General features: G+C 48.3%; 1 protein-coding gene across 1 annotated transcript; it reads left to right on the forward strand.

Moving 5' to 3' along the window:
* The first annotated feature begins 430 nt into the window (after nucleotides 1-430).
* Nucleotides 431-11,343, forward strand: LOC126078931 (pepsin A-1-like). Its single transcript, XM_049889753.1, has 9 exons — nucleotides 431-483; nucleotides 1,380-1,539; nucleotides 4,134-4,251; nucleotides 5,073-5,191; nucleotides 5,938-6,137; nucleotides 8,003-8,119; nucleotides 9,251-9,395; nucleotides 9,498-9,590; nucleotides 11,146-11,343. The coding sequence occupies exons 1-9, from the start codon at nucleotides 431-433 to the stop codon at nucleotides 11,293-11,295; spliced, it is 1,155 nt and encodes a 384-aa protein (XP_049745710.1). The 3' UTR covers nucleotides 11,296-11,343.
* The last annotated feature ends 10,084 nt before the right edge of the window (nucleotides 11,344-21,427 follow it).

Raw genomic sequence — 21,427 nt, forward strand, 5'->3', positions numbered from 1 at the left:
CCTTCAACAAGTTCAACTGAACACAGCTGTTGGGTTAAGTGCACTTTAGACCGATTTTGTCAAAATATCCAACTTGTCAAGTTTGAATTCACTCCTTTTTCATTACATAAGGAATAAGCCGCCACTCAATCACTCTCTTTCCCTTCAGGTCCATCCCAGCCGTGAGACGTGGCTACAATGGAAAGCTACTCAGCTGGAAACTTCTCAGAACACGCTCAGGGGCGGGGGACAATGTTATCAGGAACTTTTCTGTTTGGGGCAAGGATAACAGGTGACCTTCTCTGTTTGGGGCAAGGATAACAGGTGACCTTCGGAGGCTGATAAGGCCGATTAGGGAGGACCTGTGCTGTATATAAGGGGCAGCTCTGCCTGCTGTTCTATACCTTCCACCCATCTTTCCTCCTCTGGTGACTTGGGATCCAGAAGAACCATGAAGTGGCTGCTGCTGCTCAGCTTGGTGGCACTCTCTGAGTGCTTCTACAAGTAAGTCAGGGGACACGGGGCCAAGAACAGCTTCCGAGGGGCATTTCTGAGCCCGTGTGCCTTTCTTTCTTCCCAATCTTCTCCTTCCTTCACTCAACTCCTGCCTGTCTTCATCTGTGTGGAGCCTTCCTTCCTTGTCTCTCTCTCTCTCTCTCTCTCTCTCTGCCCTTTTGGGGAGTCCCCCCTTCGAGTGTAGCCAGCCTTGGGTTCCCAGCTCCATCGCCAGCCAGGGGTGTAACTTTGGACAAATCACTTTACCTCTTCATCTGTACACAGGGAGAATATAATTTGTCTTATGGGGTTGCTCGTTGGTGCAAAGAATTTGCGCTTGACTACTAAACTGGTGGCGTGGTGGTTATGTGCTGCTAACCCAAGCCCAAGGGTTGGCAGTTCGAATCCACCAGGTGCTCCTTGGAAACTCTATGGGGCAGTTCTACTCTGTCCTATAGGGTCTCTATGAGTTGGAATCAACTTGACGGCACTGGGTTTGCTTTTGGTTTTGACTAACCTAAAGGTTGGCAGTTTGAACCCACCCAGTGGCACTGTGGAAGAAAGGCCTGGCAATATGTTTCTGTAGAGATTACAGCCAAGAAAACCCTATGGAGCAGTTCTACTCTGAAACACATGGGGTGGTCATGAGTCAGAATCAACTCAGCTGCAAAGGGGTATGGGTATGGGGTTTCTGTGAGGATTAAATAAAATATTGACGTGTGAGAAGCACGTTGCAAAATGCAAAAAGCAGGGGACTCTCGCATCTTGACTTTCTTCCTTCGCTTCTCCCCTAGACCGACCGGGGTTGCCTTTTCCTTCTGGGGCTTCCGCTGTACCCAGGGGCAGAATCCTTGCCTAAATACTGTCCTCCCCTAAACCATCTGTTTGCAAATGTTCTGCCCCAGGGTCCCCCTCTTCAGAAAGAAGTCCTTGAGACGGAACCTGAAAGAGCATGGCCTGCTCGATGACTTCCTGAAGACGCACCATCTCAACCCAGCCAGCAAGTACTTCCCCAAGGAGGCCAGCTCCCTGCTGGACACCCAGGCCCTGGAGAACTACCTGGACGTGAGTGCATGGGCAGGCAGCCCGCCACACCAAGGACCTGGCCAGGAGGAGAGGGGTTCCCAGGGCTCTTAGAGGATAGGCCAGTTAGTATCACTGGGGATTGCTCCCTGGATCTCAGTGGCACTGGGAGGTCAAGAAAACTCACAGTTGGAGCTGTTGCTCTCATGCATTCATTCATGTTTATTTACACTGAGCACCTTGTTATGTGTCAGGCACTGTGCTGGGCCTGGGGAGACAGCAGTGACCAAAGCCATGCAGAGTTCCTGCTATCTTGGAGTTCACAGTCTAGTAGGGGGAGAAGGACAGTGATCAGTGAGCCACACAAACAAATGAAAAGTACGGCCAGGGTGAGGGTGACAAAGTGAGGGTCTGGCACATGAGAAGGTGACATGGTGATGAGCAGGGAGGCCTTCCTGAAGCAGAGAAGGAAGAACAGGAGCTACCAAGTGGGGTGGGGAGAATTCCAGAGAAGGGGGCTTGTGCCAAAGCAGGAGGGAGTGGAGTGCATTTGAGGAAAGAATGCATGAGGAGCAGAGAGGGAGGGAAAACCAAAACCCAACCCACTGCTGACGAGTCAATTCCGACTCATAGCGACCCTATAGAAGAGAGTAGAACTGCCCCCATAGAGTTTCCAAGGAGTGCCTGGTGGATTCAAACTACTGGCCTCTTGGTTAGCAGCCATAGCACTTAACCACTGTGCCACCAGAGAGGGAAGGAGGGTGGTGCAAAGCAAGGCTGAGGGGTCCCAGGGGCCTGACCACATAGAGTCGTGGAGGCCGAGGGATAGACGGCGGTCTGGGTCCTAACAGCCCCTGAATTATCTCAAACAGGGGGGCTAGCGTGATCAGATTTGAGTCTCAGGAAGATCACTCTGGTTGTTCTATTTGGTGACCCCATGAGCAACACCCCATACTTGAGTAGACACTATGTTCCTACTCTGTGAATGGCACAGGGCCCAGGATACCAAGTAATGTTGCCTGGTGGCTAAGGGCTTGGCCTCTAAATCTACCAGACCTGATGCAAATCTGGGCTCAAATGCTTCCAAGCCATGCAACCCTGGGGAAGTCACTGAAATTCTGAGCCTCAGTTTTCGGGACTGTAAACAGAACCGCTATTACCTACCACAAGGAGCCCTGGTGGCGCAACAGTTAAGCGCTCAGCTACGAACCAAAATGTCAGCGGTTCGAACCTACCAGCCACTCTGTAAGAGAAAAATGTAGCAATCTGCTTCCGTAAAGATTACAGGCTTAGAAGCCCTGTGGGGCAGTTCTACTCTGTCCTATAGGGTCGCTATGAGTGAGACTCAACTTGATGGCAAAAGGTATTATCTACCACCAGAGGGTTGATGTGAGTAATTAATGCAATAACACTTTTAGAGGTCTTAGCATAGGGCCCGGCCTTTGGTAACAGCTTAGTAAACATTAGCCTATTTATTCATTCAACAAATATTTATGAAGCACCTACTATGTGTAAGGGATTGAGGATACCATGGTGAATAAGCAAAGGTCTTGGAACTCATATTCTAGAAGGGCAGATAAATAAGAGACAAATAAACATGTATATAAGACAATTTGGGGCCACCTGAGCAGCAGAAATGGTTAAGTACTTGACTACTAGACAAAAGGTTGACAGTTTGAACCCACCCAGAGGCACCTCGGAAGACAGGCCTGGTGACCTGCTTTCAAAAGGCAGTTCTACTCTGCACACAAGGGGTCACCCTGAGTCATAACTGACTCAACTCTAACTAGCAATAGCAAGAAGATAATTTCAGATAACGACAAATGCCAAGGAGAAAAATTAAACGGAAGCAGAGTATTGGGGATAGGGGAGTAATTTTAGATAAAGCGATCAGGAAAGTCTTCTTGGAGAAGGTGACATCTGATGAGAGCTCTAAATGACTGATGAAGAGTCAGCCAAGAAAAGATTCAGAGTGAACATTTTCCAAGCACAAGGACTGGCAAATGCAAAGACTCCCTGGGGCAGGAATGAACTTGTCATCTTCAAAGAATAGTGAGAAGACCAGTGTGGCTGCAACAAAGCTGGCAAAGAGGAGAGCATTGCCACAGTTCTGCTCTGACATTCATGGAGTTGCCATGAGTCAGAATTGACTAGATGGCAATTGCTTTTTTAAATGATTGTTACTATTAGATGTTAATGGTGCTTGAGGTGCCTAGGTGGGGCAAACGGGTTGTGCTCAACTACTAACCTAAAAGTTGGGGATTTGAACCTGCCCAGCAGTACTGCCTAGAGATCTGCTTCCATTAAGATTACAGCCAAGAAAACACTACAGTTGTACTCCAAAATACCTGGAGTCAACATGAGTAAAAATCGACTTAACAGCAACTAACAAAAACATCAGTGGTGCTGGAGGGTAATCAAGGTAGCAATCACAAAAGACTTGAAGGAGGAAGGGAGACCAGGGATGGGCTTGAAGGATGGCTGCATTGGAGAGGGGAAGACAAGGAGAATAGCGAAGGGAAAAGTGGGGAGGTGGAGAGAGGAAACAACCCAGACCCAGTCCCCGGGGAGGCTGTCCTCCCTTCTCAGGATGGGGAGTCCCCAGGTCATGAACTGTGCTCTCCTTGCCCTGGCAGGTGGAGTACTTCGGCACCATTGGCATCGGAACTCCCGCCCAGGAGTTCACCGTCATCTTTGACACCGGCTCCTCCAACCTGTGGGTGCCCTCCACCTACTGCTCCAGCCTTGCCTGCAGTGAGTGCCCGGCCCTGTCCAGCCCTGCCCCCGGGGACGCCTGAACACTCATGGCTTCAAACATCAAACCTGTGAAGTCCCTCAGGGATTCACGTGATGGGCATTTGCTAAGCCCCTACTATGTGTTGGGGACAGGGCTTAGGTGCTCTGGGGGATAAAGGGTGATTGTGACATGGTCCCTGCCCTCAAGGGGTTTATAATCTGAAGGCAGAGGGAAGCTCTCCTAAATAACCACAGCTCCAGGGAGAAAGGGCATGGGGCCAAAAGTGATATGGGGCTAAAGGACTATAGGAGAGCCGGTGGGGTAAAAGTCTGGGGTAAGATCTTGCAGACTAGGGATGAGTGATGCTATCAGCTGAAAACAAAATTATTGATTGGATAATCAAGATTGTTTGGTAACTGCAAGTTCTGGACAGTATTTTAGTTCCTTCCTCTTCCAGTTTGCTACCTGAGTTCTAATTAAGAGGAGTGCCTATGGAATCTGCCTCCTTTACAAATGGAACTTTGGCTGTCCCCAGTGGATATGAAGGCTCATCACCATGGGCAGCCATCGGTCTGCTCCAATCTGTGTTTTCCTGGGGGAGTCTTTGGGAGGACCATAGGGTGACTGGGGCCCTTCCATCAGTGAGATGGCCCCAATTGATCCAACAAGACAGGAATGGAACCTGGGGACACTTGGACTCCAAAGGTCTAAGGGAAAGCTCACCTTTCCCCTCCAAAGCCCCACCAAGAGCCAAGGCACCCCATCCCAGGAAGACCTTACAGGCCCATGACCCTCACTTGTCTCCTGGAGGTTCACCATGTCACTGCTCTCCTTGCAGCCAACCACAACCGCTTCAACCCTGATGATTCCTCCACCTACCGTAGCACCAGCGAGACGGTCTCCATCACCTATGGCACTGGCAGCATGACAGGCATCCTCGGCTACGACACCGTCCAGGTGAGCACCTGCTGGCTCGCCACCTGTCCTGGCCAGTCCTGGGGCCAGCCTCAGGAACACTGAGGACCACAGCATGCCCCCTTCATATCTGGCTCACTCAAGCAGTACAGTCCCAGTGATCACAAAAGCAGCCTGATTAGGGGTGGGGAGAGAGTGAAAGAGACATCACAGACATTTTGAAGTGGGGTGGTGGTAGGTAAAGGGGTAGGGTGCATGGAGCCATGAGCCAACCTCAGCCCCACCCAAGCTAAATGCTATGGAGGTGGGTGGGGGGAAGGAGGTGAAGGCTCAATTCTCTTTTAGCACCTCCTCCTCTTTCTCCTCCCCCCACCCACAGCCCCCTGAAGTCACAAAAGCTGCACAAGGTACCCCCCCACCCATTGCCAGGGTACATCCGGGGTCAAGGGCCCAGATTTGCCCAGGGTCTGCTTTGCATCTGTTCATAAGAAACACAAACACCGGTGACCATCTGTTCTACAGAGAAATCTCACACCCAGTCACAGGCTGTGGCCATCTGGAGACCAGCTGCAATGGCTACCTCCAGCAGAACAACAAGCATTCCAAGGGACAATTCCTCACCCTCCTCCCTGCCCCAAGTCTAAAGAAGGGACCTTCTAGCCAGGCATGCCCGGAGGCAGAGTTCACCACAAAATGAACGAACTGTGGACGCCCTGAGCCTACGGCTGGCACTCAGCAGTGCTCCACAAGCACAATTTGACTGTGAACATCTCGGTTTCCCTACTCAGGTTGGAGGCATTTCCGACACCAACCAGATCTTTGGCCTGAGTGAGACGGAACCTGGCTCCTTCCTGTACTACAGCCCCTTCGACGGCATCTTGGGTCTGGCCTACCCCAGCATTTCTTCCTCTGATGCCACACCCGTCTTTGACAACATATGGGACCAGGGCCTAGTTTCCCAGGACCTCTTCTCCGTCTACCTGAGCTCGTAAGTTGGGAAGGGATGGCCTTCTGAGAGGTCATGGTCACCTGGCCCAGCAGTGAGTAGTCCAGGGCTAAGCGGGGTGGAGAGGGTCTTGGAAACAAAGGATTTGAAAGGTTAATGTCTACGGCTGCAGAAATAATGCTGCCAAATCTCCCTCTCCTGAACTGTCTTCATTATGTCTTATTTCACCAGCCTGAGTCTTTGTCACCTGACCTACCAACTCACTTGTCATTAGCCATTTGCTTTCTAGCAGCAGTTCCCTCATCACTGACCTTCCTCAAAAAAAAAAAGTTGCTGTTGAGCCAACTCCGACTCGTGGCAACGCCACGTGTGGCAGAGTAGAACTGGGCTCCACAGAGTTTTCAATGACTGATTTTTTGGAAGTAGATCACTAAGCCTTTCTTCCAAGTCACCTCTAGGTGGACTCAAACCTCCAACTTTTCGGTTAGCAGTCACGCTACTAACCATCTGTAGCACTCAGGTACTCCCATCACTGCCCCCCCCCCCGCCTCAAAGAGGCCATTTAAAGTAAATCCACTTAACGTAGGGGCTAAAATTTTATACCACAAATTAAAAAGATTCGATCGGGATATCTTAAGTGATGAAACTAAAAAATGATGAAAATAAGTTTCATTATTTAACAAGGTATAGACTCCAGCCACAACTATGCGCTATCTCCAAGAATGAACAAGAGATAAATCAAGTGTTGGTTTTGGTTTGGTAGTTTTCCCTATCTTCTCAGCCTTGAATGTTTGCAGCATGACCATGACAAGAATCAGTTTTAACAAGAATATCTGAGGGTGTCATCAGCTTTTCCAAGGGCCTTTCTTAATCCGACAACACTCACATCATTCTCTTTTGAAAGGACTGTGAGGTCATTAGTGTTTTTCTTCTTCAGTTGTTGGTTCGTCTAACTCTGCCAGAACCTCATGGTATTACATTGTACTGTCAGGTATTTACAGCAAAAATGGGACAGGTCTAAGTGCTGGGGTTATGTTTTATAAGTGGCAAGTCCTTTGGTGATTAAATTTTTTTTTTTTTTTTACCATCTATATTTGCTTCACTATCTAAGCTGAAACTTTAGAGGTTTAAAAAATGAATATCCAAGGGTCCCTGCAATTTACAACGTGAGGGTCCTTTTATCCTTTTTTTCTTCGTTGCCGCTTAAAACTCAAGTTGGCTCTTAAACATAACGTGCCTTTATGAGTACTTATATATTTAAAGTGGGGCCACTTATCTCTCCAACTAGAACAGGACTTCTCCGTCTCCGCACTATTGACATTTTGGGCCAGATAATTCTCTGTTTGGGGGGCTGTTCAGCAGCATCCCTGCCTTCTACCCACTAAATGCCAGCAGCTCCCCCTTCCCTCACCCAGTTGTGACAATCAAAAATGTCTCCAGACACTGGGAAATGTCTCCTGAAGGCAAAATTGCACCTGGCTGAGAGAACTAGTGAGCTGCACCATCAAGTCCTTAGCAGCAAACACTGTTGTATATCACTTCTCTTATGTTCCCTGTGGCAACTGCAGTGAGTATTGTGGTGGGAACCACACACTTTGGAACCACAAAGACCTGGGTTCTAATCTTGTTTCTGCCACTCCCCAGCTGTGTGACCTTGGGCAAGTTGCCTCACCTCTCTGAGCCTCCATTTCCTCATCTGTAAAGTGGAGCTAAATAATAATATTGCATTTGCCTTGATATAAGAATTAAAAGAAGCCATGTCTGTCACACATCCAGCATAGCTCCTGGCAGTGGTTATGGCCCAGTAAAAGGTAGCTTTTGAGATCCATATACTAGATGCTCAGTTACTGCATACTGAATGAATGAATGAACAAACGAATGACTATCTTCTTCCCCCTTTTCTACAGCTATGAAGAGGGTGGCAGTGTGGTGATATTTGGTGGCATTGATTCTTCTTACTATACTGGAAGCCTGAACTGGGTGCCTGTTTCTTATGAGGGCTACTGGCAGATCACCTTGGACAGGTGAGATCAAAGGTGATGGTAATACGTGGGCATGGGGCCCAGATCCCATTTCTTTATGGATTCAGCCTTAACTAGCTTTTCAGAATCCCCCTGGAACAGCCAGTACAGGGAAGTGTTGGGGTTGGTGTCTAGGAGAAACCCCCGAGAAAGGCACCTTACTGGAGGAGAGGGCTGTTTGGGAACCCCAGGCATTCTGCAGGAATGAGACAGACTTGTCATTCTGGTCAAGGAGGCAGGATCCTCTATTGGCATTCCTGGCAGGGGGGGAGCTGGAGAACCCAACCTGTCTACACATCACACATTCAGGGACTTGTGGACCAGCACGTGTTCCTCCCTCTCTAGGAAATGTGTCACTTTCAGTCTAGGGAGAAAGTGACATTGCCGAGAAGTTGCTTCAGGCCATTTTTTCCCCATCCCTTCTCTCCATGACTGGACTCCTGCCCCCACCCTGCCCCACTTCCCAGCTGCTCTGGCCCCTGCCTGGATCCAAGAGTAACCAGTTGTCCGAGTCTGCCCAGGCCTGGGCAGTTTCTCAGGAAGTGAGACTTTTAGTACTAAACCAAGACAGTCCCAGGCAAAATGGGACAAGTGGGTCACTCTCTCCACCCTGACCATGCTGACCCTTCACCAGTTCCTTCAGCTCCCACACCTGCCCCTCTTATCTCTGCCATTCCCTCTATGCCGATTCTTCTGCCTATGATGCCCCTCCAGGACTCACCTCCCCGTCTCCTGCACAACCTTTGGGTCTTTGCGTCTCTGAAGAGTTTTCCCAAGTTCTTCCCCATCCCACCCACCCTGGTTGTGTTCCTGCTCTTGCCCAGCCAGCTTTTTCTATCATAACTTGTCCCTCCAGTTAGAATGGAAGCTCCCTGCAGTCAGAAACTGTGTGGCTTTGTCTTGTTTATCTTTGCACCGCCCATGCCTGGCACAAAGTAGGCACTCAATAAGTACTTCTTGAATAAATGAATGCATGAATGGATGAGTGTGTGAATGAGAGAAACGGTGAAATTTTATGTATGGGAAAAGATGTTTTTGAAGGGGAGGAAGGACCCTCTGGGGTCACCTGGTTCCCCCTTGGGGAGGTGTACTCTCTGTGAGTTCAGAGGATCCTCACTTGCATCCCATCTTCAGCGTCAGCATAAATGGAGAGTCCGTCGCTTGCAGCGACACCTGCCAGGCCATTATTGACACCGGCACCTCTCTACTGGCTGGCCCAACCACTGCCATTGCCAACATCCAGGAGTACCTCGGTCTCGGAGACAGCTCAGAAGAGGAGGTAAATCCAGCCCTGACTGCCTTCTTCTATACCCAAGTGGTGGATCCACTGTGCAGAAAGAATGAAAGCCCTTCTAATCTTCCCATCCCTTGCTCTTTCCAGGTCAGCTGCTCGACCGCCGACAGCCTTCCCAACATTGTCTTCACCATCAATGGTGTCCAGTATCCTGTGTCCCCCAGTTCCTACATCGTGGAGGTAAGAGGACTCTGGGCCACCTCTTAGACGTGCCCACCCATAATGTGGTGAGGGGTGCAGCTTTTGCACAGGGAGAGTGCACTTCTACAAGCTGAAGCCAAGAGGCAAACTCACATCTGCTCTGGGCAGCCTTCAAAGAATATATTAAAAATAAAGGCATGGATGAGAATTCAGATGAAGCACCCCAGGGAAAACAGTGAAGCAAAGGATAGTGGCATGGAAAGGGGATTTTGAGTTGGACACCTGGGTCCAAGCCTGGGTCTCAATTACTAGCCCATTGATTCTGGGCAAGTCACAACCTCTCTGAACCTCAGTTTCCTCGTCTATAAACTAGAGATGTCAGCTTTCTCCAACCTCAGAGTGCGGTTGGGGTAATCAAGTGAGATTGACCCCATCAAAGATACAAAAGGGTTGGCAAATGGAAGTCGTAACTTCTGTAGCGTCAGAACTTAACACCCTCCTACAAAACCAAACCCAACCTATTGCCATGGAGTCGAATTCGACTCATAGCAATCCCACAGCACAGAGTGGAAAAGCCCCATAGGGTTTCCAAGGCAGTAAATCTTTACCGAAGCAGAGTGCTGCATCCTTCTCCCACGGAGCGGCTGGTGGGTTCAAACCACTGACCTTTCGGTTGGCAGCTGAGGGCTTAACGACTCTGCCACCAGAGCTCTCTAAGATTCTCCTACTACCTCTTTTTCCGGTTACCATGGAGTCGGTTCCAACTCATGGCAACTCTATGTGTGCCAGAGTGGAACTATGCTCCACAGGGTTTTCAAAGTCTGATCTTTTGAAAGTAGGTCTCCAGGACTTTCTTCCAATGCACCTCTGGGTGGGCTCAAGCTTCCGACCCCTCAATTAGCACCTGAACACATTAACCATTTGCAGTTCCCTGGGACTCCCCTACTATCGCTACTGAGTAATCCATCTTTAGTCATAGGAGTCACAGGAGAGTCCCTTGCCTTCTGCTGACTTACAACACTAGGTGGAAGGCCAGTTTTGTCCAGTGGGCCGATGCTATTCAGCAATAAGTCTTGATGCCTAGGTCCCTCCCTCCAAGATTCTGATTTAATTAGTAGGGGGTGAGGCCTGAGCAGAGGGAAGGGGTAGTCTTTCAAAGCTCCCCAGTTGATCCTCATGTGTAGCCAAGGTTGTGGCCCTGTGACCTAGTGAATATACTGGACTTGCAGCTGGTCTGGTTTGCCACTGGATGGGATCAGGATAATGAAAAAAGCCTGTTCACCAGGGTTTCTAAAAATCCTCCCCAGCAGCTGAGTTCTCCCTAAACCCCTTAGCTCCAGTGCTGATGTCAGAGCTTGTATGTCTGCCAGAAATACCAGATAATGTCCAGTAATCCCCGGGAGCCAACAGCACAGTGAACAGCTTACACAGGCAGACCCCAGGCCAAGAACAGCAAGCTCCCTGGACACAGAGCCAGGAAGCTCCTCCCCACACGTGCCTTGCAGCCGGACCAGGGTGCACTTGATTTTATTCCCAAGCGCCTGTCACTGCTGGGTCTGTGTCCTATCTCTGGTATTCTTCTTCTTTTTTCCAGGAGGATCAGAGCTGCGTCGTCGGCTTAGAGGGCATGGACCTCGACACCTACTCTGGGGAGCTCTGGATCCTGGGTGATGTCTTCATCCGCCAGTACTATACCGTCTTTGACAGGGCAAACAACCAGGTCGGCCTGGCCGCCGTGGCTTAAGCATGAAGTCTTTCCCGCCACTTCCCAAGAAGTCCTGGCCTCAGTTCTGTGCCCACCGTAGATGTACATAATTCTCCTAGTTGTCTTCCCGTGGGGTTGTGGAGGTGGGTTCTTGGCCCTGTCCCCTGCCCTGCTAATGATGTAGAATAAAAATGTCACCTACTGAAAAATGTTTTATGGAGTTCCTTCTCTTTGTTGGTATTTCTCCTTCACGTCACTGGAGTCAGGACACCAGGGCAGGGGGACAGAAATGACCACATCCTCTTGGACAGCACCTAACACAGTGATACAGGCAGGAGGCACTTTATCCTAGAGCCAGAAAAGCAATGGTGCTCAGAATGGGGGCAGAAATGCTGGACCCCACTGCTTCCCCATAGAATAGGGCACATAAGCTCTTGTTTGAGAGGTCATCTTATTTCCCCCAAATCCATGAGATGATGAGGACTAGAAAGGCTTCTGGTCACCAGTGGTGATGTTCCCAAGTAGGCAGGACAAGGCGATGTCCATAAGACATGGGCAGGAGAGGTAACGGAAGCTGACACCCCACAGCCTACCAGGCGGTACTCCGTGATTAGCTTGTAGATCAAGACCAACAACTGAGGGCCCTCCAACATCACCACCTACCTATCAGTGTCGTACTGTGGCGGCTTGAGTGTTGCTAGGATGCTGGAAGCTATGTCACTGGTATTTCAAATACCAGCAGGGTCATTCATGGTGGGCAGGTTACAGTGGCGCTCCCAGACTGAGACAGACTAGGAAGGAAAGCCCCATGGATCACAAGAGAACATTATCTGACACAGTGCTGGAAGATGAGCCCCTCAAGTTGGAAGGTAGTACACAAGAACCGCAATGATAGACTCAAACGTACCAAAGATCCTGAAGATGGTGCAGGACTGGGCAAGGTTCGTTCACTTGTAAATAAGGTCACATGAGTCTGCGCCTACTTCACAGTAACTAATGACACCCAGTACTCGGGTGACCCTTCACGGATCCGTTTCCCCATCTGTAATTTAACGAGGATGGTTCTCCACCTCCCTGAGAAGAGGTGATGAGAGGGAACTGGGCATATACACCCTAGAAATGCAAACAGGGAGCATTTAGAGCAGTGTTTCATGGCATAGGTTTGTAGCAAATTGTTCAACGAAAACCAAAGTTTCCAAGTAAGTACGGAACACACTCTGTTCTAGGCCCTTCTAGGAGGTTCGCGAAGTACATTTTCCCATCAAAGCCTCCAAGAAGTCCTGACACAAAGTGACCTCTTTGACTTTAACTCAGCTTAGCTTGATCCCAGTTCCTCTTTTTCTCCTAAATGCAGTGTTGTGCTCCCCTCTACACACACTGGAAAACTCCCATGGTTCCTGCCTCTGCTGACAGCTAGATCCCAGGCTGGAGACACTAGCCTGAGGGCCGGGGCTGGGCGTCCCTGCCGAGAGGGAGTGATATGGGGTGCCCAGACCAAGATGGCATTAGAGACTCCCTGTAAAAATGGCAGCGCAAGGCCATTTTTAGGAAACCCTGGTGGTGTAGTGGTTAAGAGCTACGGCTGCTAACCAAAAGGTCGGCAGTTCAAATCCACCAGGTGCTCCTTGGAAACCTTATGGGGCAGTTTTACTCTGTCCTATAGGGTCACTACGAGTCAGAATCGACTCAATAGCCACAGGTTTTCTTCTTTTTTAACGCCATTTTTATGCTTTCTTGTCACATTGTTCCCCAGTGTGTAATTTATCACTCACACAAATATAAATGTTGAACTCTAGGAAGGCTAGGGTGAACTTGACCACCCCATGTTCCGGGTCTGTCTAGTGTTACTTGTTCCCCTCTAACCCATTCTTTGCAGCTGAATGATCTTTTCGAAAGAGACATTTGATCCCTGGGTGATACAAATGGTGAATGCTCTCAGCTGCCAACCCAAAGTTTGGCAGTACAAGTCCACCCAGAAGTGCCCTGGAAAAAAAGTCCTGGCGATCGACTTCTAAAAACACATCAGCCATCGAGACCCTATGGAACACAGTTCTACTCTGACACACATGAGATCGCCGTGAGTCTGAATCAACTGGACGGCAAAACCAAAAACCAAACCTGTTGCTGCGGACTCAATTCTGACTGGAGGCGACTCCACGTGTTACAGAGTAGAACTGCTCCGTAGGGTTTTCTTGGCTGTAATTTTTTCAGAAGCAGATTGCCAGGCCTTTCTTTCATGGAGCCACTGGTTGGATTCAAACCATCAACCTTTAGGTTAGTAGTCAAGTGCAAACCACTTATACCATCCAGGGACCTATGGTGGTAACTCCCTTGCTTAAGACCTTTAATAAATGTCCTGTAATTGCACTTAGAAGAAAACACCAAGTCATTAGCGTGGCTTCCAAGCCTGCATGCTCTGGACCATAGGTATCTTCTCTGCCTCACCTTGATCCCCCTCACCCTGAGCTCCAGCACGTTGTCCTTCCACCTCCACAAATACCCCAGGTTCTCTCCCACCTCCCGGCCTTTGTACACACTGTTCCCTTTCTCTTGACCTCGCCAATGCCCAGCGTCCTGCAGAACTGAGCTTAAATGTCACTGCCCTGAGAAGCCTTCCCTAACCACTGTCTTACAGAGCCTGGCTCTCCTTCACAGCACTTGGCACACCCCATAATTACGTATTTATGCACGTGTTTGTTGCCTCTGTGTGTTCCCCACTAGACAGCCAAGGATCCACAAGGGTTGGGACTGTGATCATTTTGTTTACTGCGGAAGCTTCAGCAGCAAGAGCAGGGCCTGGCACATAGTAGGTGCTCAATAAATAGCTGTTGAATGACAGATGGCTTTTTAATAGGAAACAAGGCAAGATAAGGGATTGTATATGATTTGACCAAGGCAGTGCCTAAGACAACAGACAGATCGGCTCCCATCCCCACAGGCATCCTATCCCCAGCTGATGGTTGTAGAGCAGGCAGGTGGATTTCTCAGGCATCTAGGGAAGAACGTCACTGTGTTCCGGCTCCTTTGCTGTCGTTTGTTTGGCTGACACTTCTGAGCACCTACTACGAGCCAGGCAGTGTACTCGGCTCTGAGGAGACAGGTAGGGCTTCCTGGATCCTCTCCTTCCTTCACTCCTGGCCCCATCCTGCCTTTCTCCCCCTTCTCAGCTCTGGCAGCTGCAGCTCAGCCTTTCTCTCAGCCCCTCTCTGGTCCCTCACCCTGGGATTCCTGGATCCAGGCAGAATCTAGAGAGATTCTCCATCCAACCAGCCATTCAGACCAAACAACCCTGTGCTGAAATATCTAATCTGATACTTCTCACTTCCCTCCAAAGGCAAGATGGATTCATATCCGTCTTGTATAGTCTCAGGCCTCTTCTTCATACATCTTTCTCCATTCCCCAAGGGCCTCGGGGGTCCAAGCACAGCATGATCCGTCTTCCTTCATTCCCACTTGTCCAAGAGTGTTATTTTAATCTCCTCGGTCTCTGCTCCACTCATCTATGAAACCCAAACCCTCCCCCAAAGAGGATTCTCACACACTGCTGGAGAGAAACTGGTCTAACCCCCAAGGAGGGCGACTTGGCAATATCTATGAGAATTAGACATGCATATACCTTTTGGCCCAGGAATTTCACTTCTGGGAATTTATCTTAAAGAGACATTTGCACACGTGCAAAATGATGTAAGTATGAGGCTGATCTTTGCAGCACTGCTTGCAATTGCAACATTGTCCATCCATAGGGGATGGTTAAACAACTCATGGTACATTCATGTAAGGAGTCACTATGTAGCTGTCAAAAGAAAGAAAAAAATTGAATATGTGCTCTAGGTACTGAGACGGAATGATTTCGAAATAGATTATTTAGATGGTGCCTGGCTACCACTACCAACCGCTCTGACAGGGACCACGATAGTAGGTCATGGACAGAGTGGGAGAGAAATGTAGAACAAAATTCAAACTCATAAATAACAGCAGACCTACTGGTGTGATAGAGACTAATGGAACCCCTGAGACTATGGCCCTCAGATACCCTTCAAACTTGGAACTGAAATCACTCCCGGAGATAATAACCCAGCCACACAATAGACAGGCCTATAAAATGAACAAGAACACCAGTGAGGAATGTACATCTCAGAACAATCAACTATACAAGACCTAGAGGGCAGCATTTGCCCAAAAACAAAGTTCAGAAGGAAGGTAAGCACAGGAAAGCTGGGCGGATGGGCACAGGGAACCCAGGGAAGAAAGGGAGAGAGTGCTGATACATTCAGGGATCTGCAAACAATGTCAGGAAACAAGCTGTGTATAAATTGTTGATTGGGAAACTAATTTGCTCTATAAACTTTCATCTAAACCCAATAAAACCAAAGCAAACCCACTGCTTTTAAGTCAATTCCGACTCATAGCGACCCTATAGGACAGAGTAGAACTGCCCCATGGAGTTTCCAAGGAGCACCTGGCGGATTTGAACTGCCAAACTCTTGGTTAGCAGCTGTGGCACTTAACCACTACACCACCAGGGTTTCCAAAACACAATAAAATGTTCAAAAAAAGAAAACAGATTCTTAAGTGAAAAAAAAAAGGCCGGGTGCATAACAGGGCCTCTACTGTGCTGTCTTCAGGTTATAAAGAAAGAAAAAAAGAATATTTGCTTGTACAAGCACAAAGGAACCCAGAAAGGACACCCAAGGAGACAGAAAAGAGGGAACTGGGCAGGTGGGAGTTGGCAGTGGGTGGGGGGGGGGACTTCTTGAGGGCTACAATTTTACATTTTAATGTGTAATGATGTAGATGGACTATATATTCAAAATAAGTTAATTAAAGATATTTACAGGTTTGTCCTAATTGGAAAGCCATTGTGATTTGACTTTAGGTCCACTCATCTAGTAACCTACAAAATCAGGTCTCTTGAAACTGGTCTGATAGTTCGGCCCTTTTAAAATTTCCCAAGTGCAGTGAAATCGACACTGTATGGTACCCGGCTACCATTGCTGAACATTTGATTAAGATTCTATAAAAGAATATTGATCAAAAGGGGGAAATTGTAGAAAAGAATTTCAAATTGTCATGGAATCCAGACTGTCTGGAACCATGGAGGCTGGATGAACCCCCAAAACTATTGCCTGAGATAATCTTTAAACCTTAAACCAAAAATATTCCCTGAAATGTTCTTGAAACCAGGGCTTTGAACAGGTTAGGAATGGTTCAGTAATTGCAGACATAAACAAGGGCAGCATACACGTTGCACCGCAACCAAATCTGTCTTCCTCATCAGACTCCTGAAACTTTTGGGATCCATGTGGGAGACTGGATTATGGGCAGGACTGTGAAGAGCAACACACATTCTAAAGTGGCTTGGTCAGCTGCCATCTTTGAGTGGGGCACCGTTGTTTGTTTCCTACTCAAGTCAAAATCCCAAGGGCAACAGATTTGGTTGCCAGGCAACACTTACGCTGCCCTCATTTAAACTGGCAATTACCGAGCCATTCCAAACCAGTTCAAAAGTTCCAAGCCCTGCTTGAAAACAAACAATAATTAGTAAAGAAGGTCTGCCTTGAGCATTGTGCTCTTTTAAGAACTACCTATACGGGATCAAATTGACGGCAGCAATTTGAAAGGATAGGAAACTTAGAGGGCAGTGAGTTTATGTTAATGGAGGAGGAACAACTTGGAAAAGGAGGGTGAGAACACTCGCACAACTTGAAGAAGGTAATCAATGTCACTGAATTGTACATATAGAAACCTGAATTGGTGTATGTTCTGCTGTGGATATTCTCATAACACATTTAATTTTAAAAAACTGACACTGTAGGCTGGCTTCCCATGCACTCTCCCCTATACTGATTCTCAGAACCCTAAATGTGGAATCCTGGATAATGGAGAATGCAGGGTGTATTCACCCAAAAGTAAACACCCCCTTGCTTACTGGAGCCCCAAAACCTGGAAAACCTGCTGCCATCAGGTCAATTCCAACTTATGTTGCTGTTGTTGTTAGGTGCCATCGAGTCGGTTCCGACTCATAGTGACCCCACGTACAACAGAACGAAACACCGCCCGGTCCTGCACCACTCTCACAATTGTTGCTATGCTTGAGCCCATCGTCGCAGCCACTGCGTCAATCCATCTTGTTGAAGGTCTTCCTCTTTTTCGCTGACCCTCTGCATTATCAGGCATGATGTCCTTCTCCAGGGACTGATTCCTCCTGATCATACGTCCAAAGTATGTGAGACATAGTCTCACCATTCTTGCTTCTAAGGAGCATTTTGGTCGTACTTCTTCCAAGCCCGATTTGTTCGTTCTTTTGGCAGTCCGTGGTATATTCAGTGTACTTTGCCAGCACCACAATTTAAAGGCATCAATTCTCCTTCAGTCTTCCTTATTTATCATCCAGCTTTTGCATGCATGTGAGGTGAGGTGACTGAAAACACCACGGCTTGGGTCAGGGGAACCTTAATCTTCAAGGTGACATCTTTGCTTTTCAACACTTTAAAGAGATCTTTTGCAGCAGATTTGCCGAATACAATGTGTCTTTTGATTTCTTGGCTGCTGCTTCCATGGCTGTTGATTGTGGATCAAAGTAAAATGAAATCCTTGACAACTTCAACCTTTTCTCCCTTTATCATGATGTTACTTATTGGTCCAGTTGTGAGGATTTTTGTTTTCTTTATGTTGAGGTGTAATCCATACTGAAGGCTGTGGTCTTTGATCTTCATCAGTAAGCACTTCAAGTTGTCTTCACTTTCAGCAAGCAAGGTTGTGTCATCTACATAACGCAGGTTGTTAATGAGTCTTCCTCAATCCTGATGCTGCATTCATCTTCATATAATCTAGCTTCTTGGATTATATAAAGCCCAAAAACCTGGAAAACCTGTTGCCATCAGGTCAATTCTGACTTATAGTGACACTATAAGACAGAGTAGAACTGCCCCACAGGGTTTCCAAGGCTGTAATCTTTACGCAGGCAACCATCATGTCTTTCTCCCATGGAATGGCTGGTAGGTTCGAACTTCTCACCTTTTGGTTAGCAGCTGAGCACTTATTCACTGTGCCACCATGGCTCCTTTTTGCTGGAGCCCAGGGGATGAAAATTCAGATCGGCTCACCCATAAAACACCATGTACTTTTCTGTTTCCAGCTGGGGTCTCTAAGGTGGTCCTCCAGGCCACTGGAGTCAGCCAGCCCTGGGCAGGGGGACATGCACACTGGGGCTGATTGTGGGCAGACCATGTTCTGACCAAGCTGGATCCCACTGGGGCCCTCTGAACATGTCACAGCAACACTCCCCATCCAAGGGGAGGAGGAGGACAGCTCTGAGCTCTCTGGGGTCCCTGAGAAAGAACAGCACTTACCCAGATATGAGGCAGACGCTGCCAGTGCCCCAGCCCAGAGCTCTGCTGCAGGCAACCTCTGCTGCACACATCCCAAGAGCATTCCTGGACCAGAAGCAAGCAGGCGTGGTCCTTGGGTGGGGCCACTGGACATCCAAAGAGCCAACAGCCCAGGAGCAGCCCTCACCAGTGAAGGGCAAGAGTTGGAGGACAACTACCCAGCTTCCTCACACCATCAGGAAGACAAGTCTGAAGCATGTGCTACATGGTCTCCAAAGGGACCCCAGAGGGACCGAGTGCCAGTTGTTCAAAGCACTAACCCATTCATTAATCAGCCCTTAACTGGTGGTCTACCCTTCCCAGTCTCACTTCCTCACAGTGCTCCCTGGGGTCAACTCTCAGCTCAATGACTTACACCCCAATACTCATCTCCAGGTCTGCTTTTGGGGGAGCCCACACTAAGGCAAGGTGGTTGAAGCACCTCACCGCAAACCGTGACCGTGAACCGTACCACTGAAACTCTTGCAGGAGAGCCCAAGTCACCTGAGAAGAAAAAAAAAAAAAAGGGCTTTACAGGCTCAGCAACCAGGTTCTCTGTGCAACCTTGGAATGTTCTCCCAGCCCCTCTGGGCCTCTGTTTTCTCAGATGTAAAATGGGTGTCTGGCTAGGCACATTTCTATTCTTGGACCAACTTTGCGAAAATGTTTATAGCTGTCTCCTTGCCCCCTTTTTTTTTAACATCCAAATGAAAATCATTTACTTGAGAACTACGGGAGAAAAAGACCAGACCTAGTGATCTGCCTCCTCCTCCATAAAGATTACAGCCAAGAAAACCCTATGTGCAGATCTACTCTGTAATACAAGGGGTCACCATGAATCGAAACTGACTCAGCAACAACTAATAACAGTAACAACAATACGGGTGAGGAGACTAGTTAATTAAACTGTAAGTCACATACTTCATTGACTAGAGAGTTAGCCATGCAAAAAATTGGCACTAATTTTTAGCCACTAACATTTTAACAGCTGAGTTTGTTTAAGAAGTTGCCACATGGAGGTAGCCAGCATTCTGCATTTTCATTCTGAAATTAGGTCTCAGGGGCATCTTGAAGTTTCTCGACAGGAAGCTCGGGACCACATGTAACAAGCCATGGACACTTCTGGAGGCATTATAGCGTGTCATCATCCCAATCCTATGAGGTCGGACTCTTATTCCATTGCACAAACGTGCAAGTGACACCCAAGGTCCCATGCTGAGCAGGGTTCAGACCCCGGTCTCTTGGCCCCATAGACATCACTTTTAACCACCATGCTTTTGGTCTTCCTGGGCAAAATAGTCTCTAAGCCCTTAGCATCAACAGTCTATGGTTTCCCAGTCTTATCAAATCCACTGAGTCTGAAGGAACCCCTGAAAATAATTTTTAAACCTTGAACAGAAGCTATCGCATGACGCCATCATTAAACTAAACCAGTTTAGTCCAATTAATAAAGAACGTTTGCCTTGAGTATTGTGCTCTTATAAAGAATTGTCTATATGAGTTTAAACACACAACAGTTAAGCTAAAGCACAGATGAGAACTTTACGGGGCAGAGAGCCTAAATTAATGGAGATGAAACAATATGGGTAGAGATAGTGAGAACAGTGACACAATGTGAAGTGTGTAACCACCGTCACGAAACTGTTCGTGCAGAAATTGTGAATGGATGGCCGTTTGGTTGTTGTTATGGGCTGAACTGTGTTCCCCAGAAACATGAGTTGTAAATCCAACCTGATAGTGGTTAGAATCCTATTTGGGGATGGGTTTTCTTTGTTTCGTTAATGAGCCAGTATTAGTGTAGGATGTCTCAAGTCAATCTCTTCAGATATAAAAGAGCAGATGAAGCAAGCAAGCGCGGCTGGGGGAAGACAGAGGCCACACCACATGAGATCTCCAAGGAACCAGGAAACAGAGGCTGAGAAGAGACAAGGACCTTCCCTAGAGCCAACAGAGATAGAAAGCCTTTCCCTAGAGCCGACGCCCTGAATTCGCACTTTCAGCCTTCTAAACAGTGAAAAACTAAATTTCTATTAAAGCCACCTACTTGTGGCATTTTAGTCAGTGCAGCACTTGATAACTAAGACAGCTGTGCGTATTGCCACCAAAAATAAACAAAGCATTAAAAAAAAAAAAATAAGTCTATGGTTTCCACGTTCCTAGCTCTGAGTTCCTTGTTGCTGCCACCATCCTCAGATTAGGACCCCACCACTACACTAGTTCTGGGTGAACACCCCAGATGGCTTTTGTAGCCAGTAAACACTGCAGACACTTGATCCTGGGATACCTGGGGAGCAGCAGGTGAGAGAAGGGCTAAGATGAGGGAGGCCTCAGCTGATGGGGTTGGGGCCTGTGCACTGGGGGCTGGAGTTCACCCCACAGCCCTCATGGCTGTCGGTGGTAGCAAGGTGGTGACCTGGTGGCAATGTAGCTCTCCATCTTCCAGCCCCACTTGACTTCCCCTTCTCCCCATTCCACTGCTCTGCCCAAACCCTCCCTGCAGGACTGAAGGACTTATTCCCTCAGCTGGGAAGGTGGACAGGGCAGTACCCAGCCATCAGCCCCTATAAGGAATCACCTTGACTGAAGAGCTGCCTCGCCGAGATAATGCCCCCTTCTGGGGCAGTACAAATAGAATGACTGGTCAACACAGGGCACAAAGCCCTATCCCTTTGGCCCAACTCATGACAATTCTGAACAGCCATCCTAGCCACAGAGTTCCTGGAGTTTGGTTGAGCCTTGGAGTGGCACTGCAGTCCAACTTCTCCCTCTCTGCAACCATCTCTCCCTCCCACAAGTGTTAA

Source organism: Elephas maximus, chromosome 7 (assembly GCF_024166365.1).
Source record: "Elephas maximus indicus isolate mEleMax1 chromosome 7, mEleMax1 primary haplotype, whole genome shotgun sequence".
NCBI lineage: Eukaryota > Metazoa > Chordata > Mammalia > Proboscidea > Elephantidae > Elephas > Elephas maximus.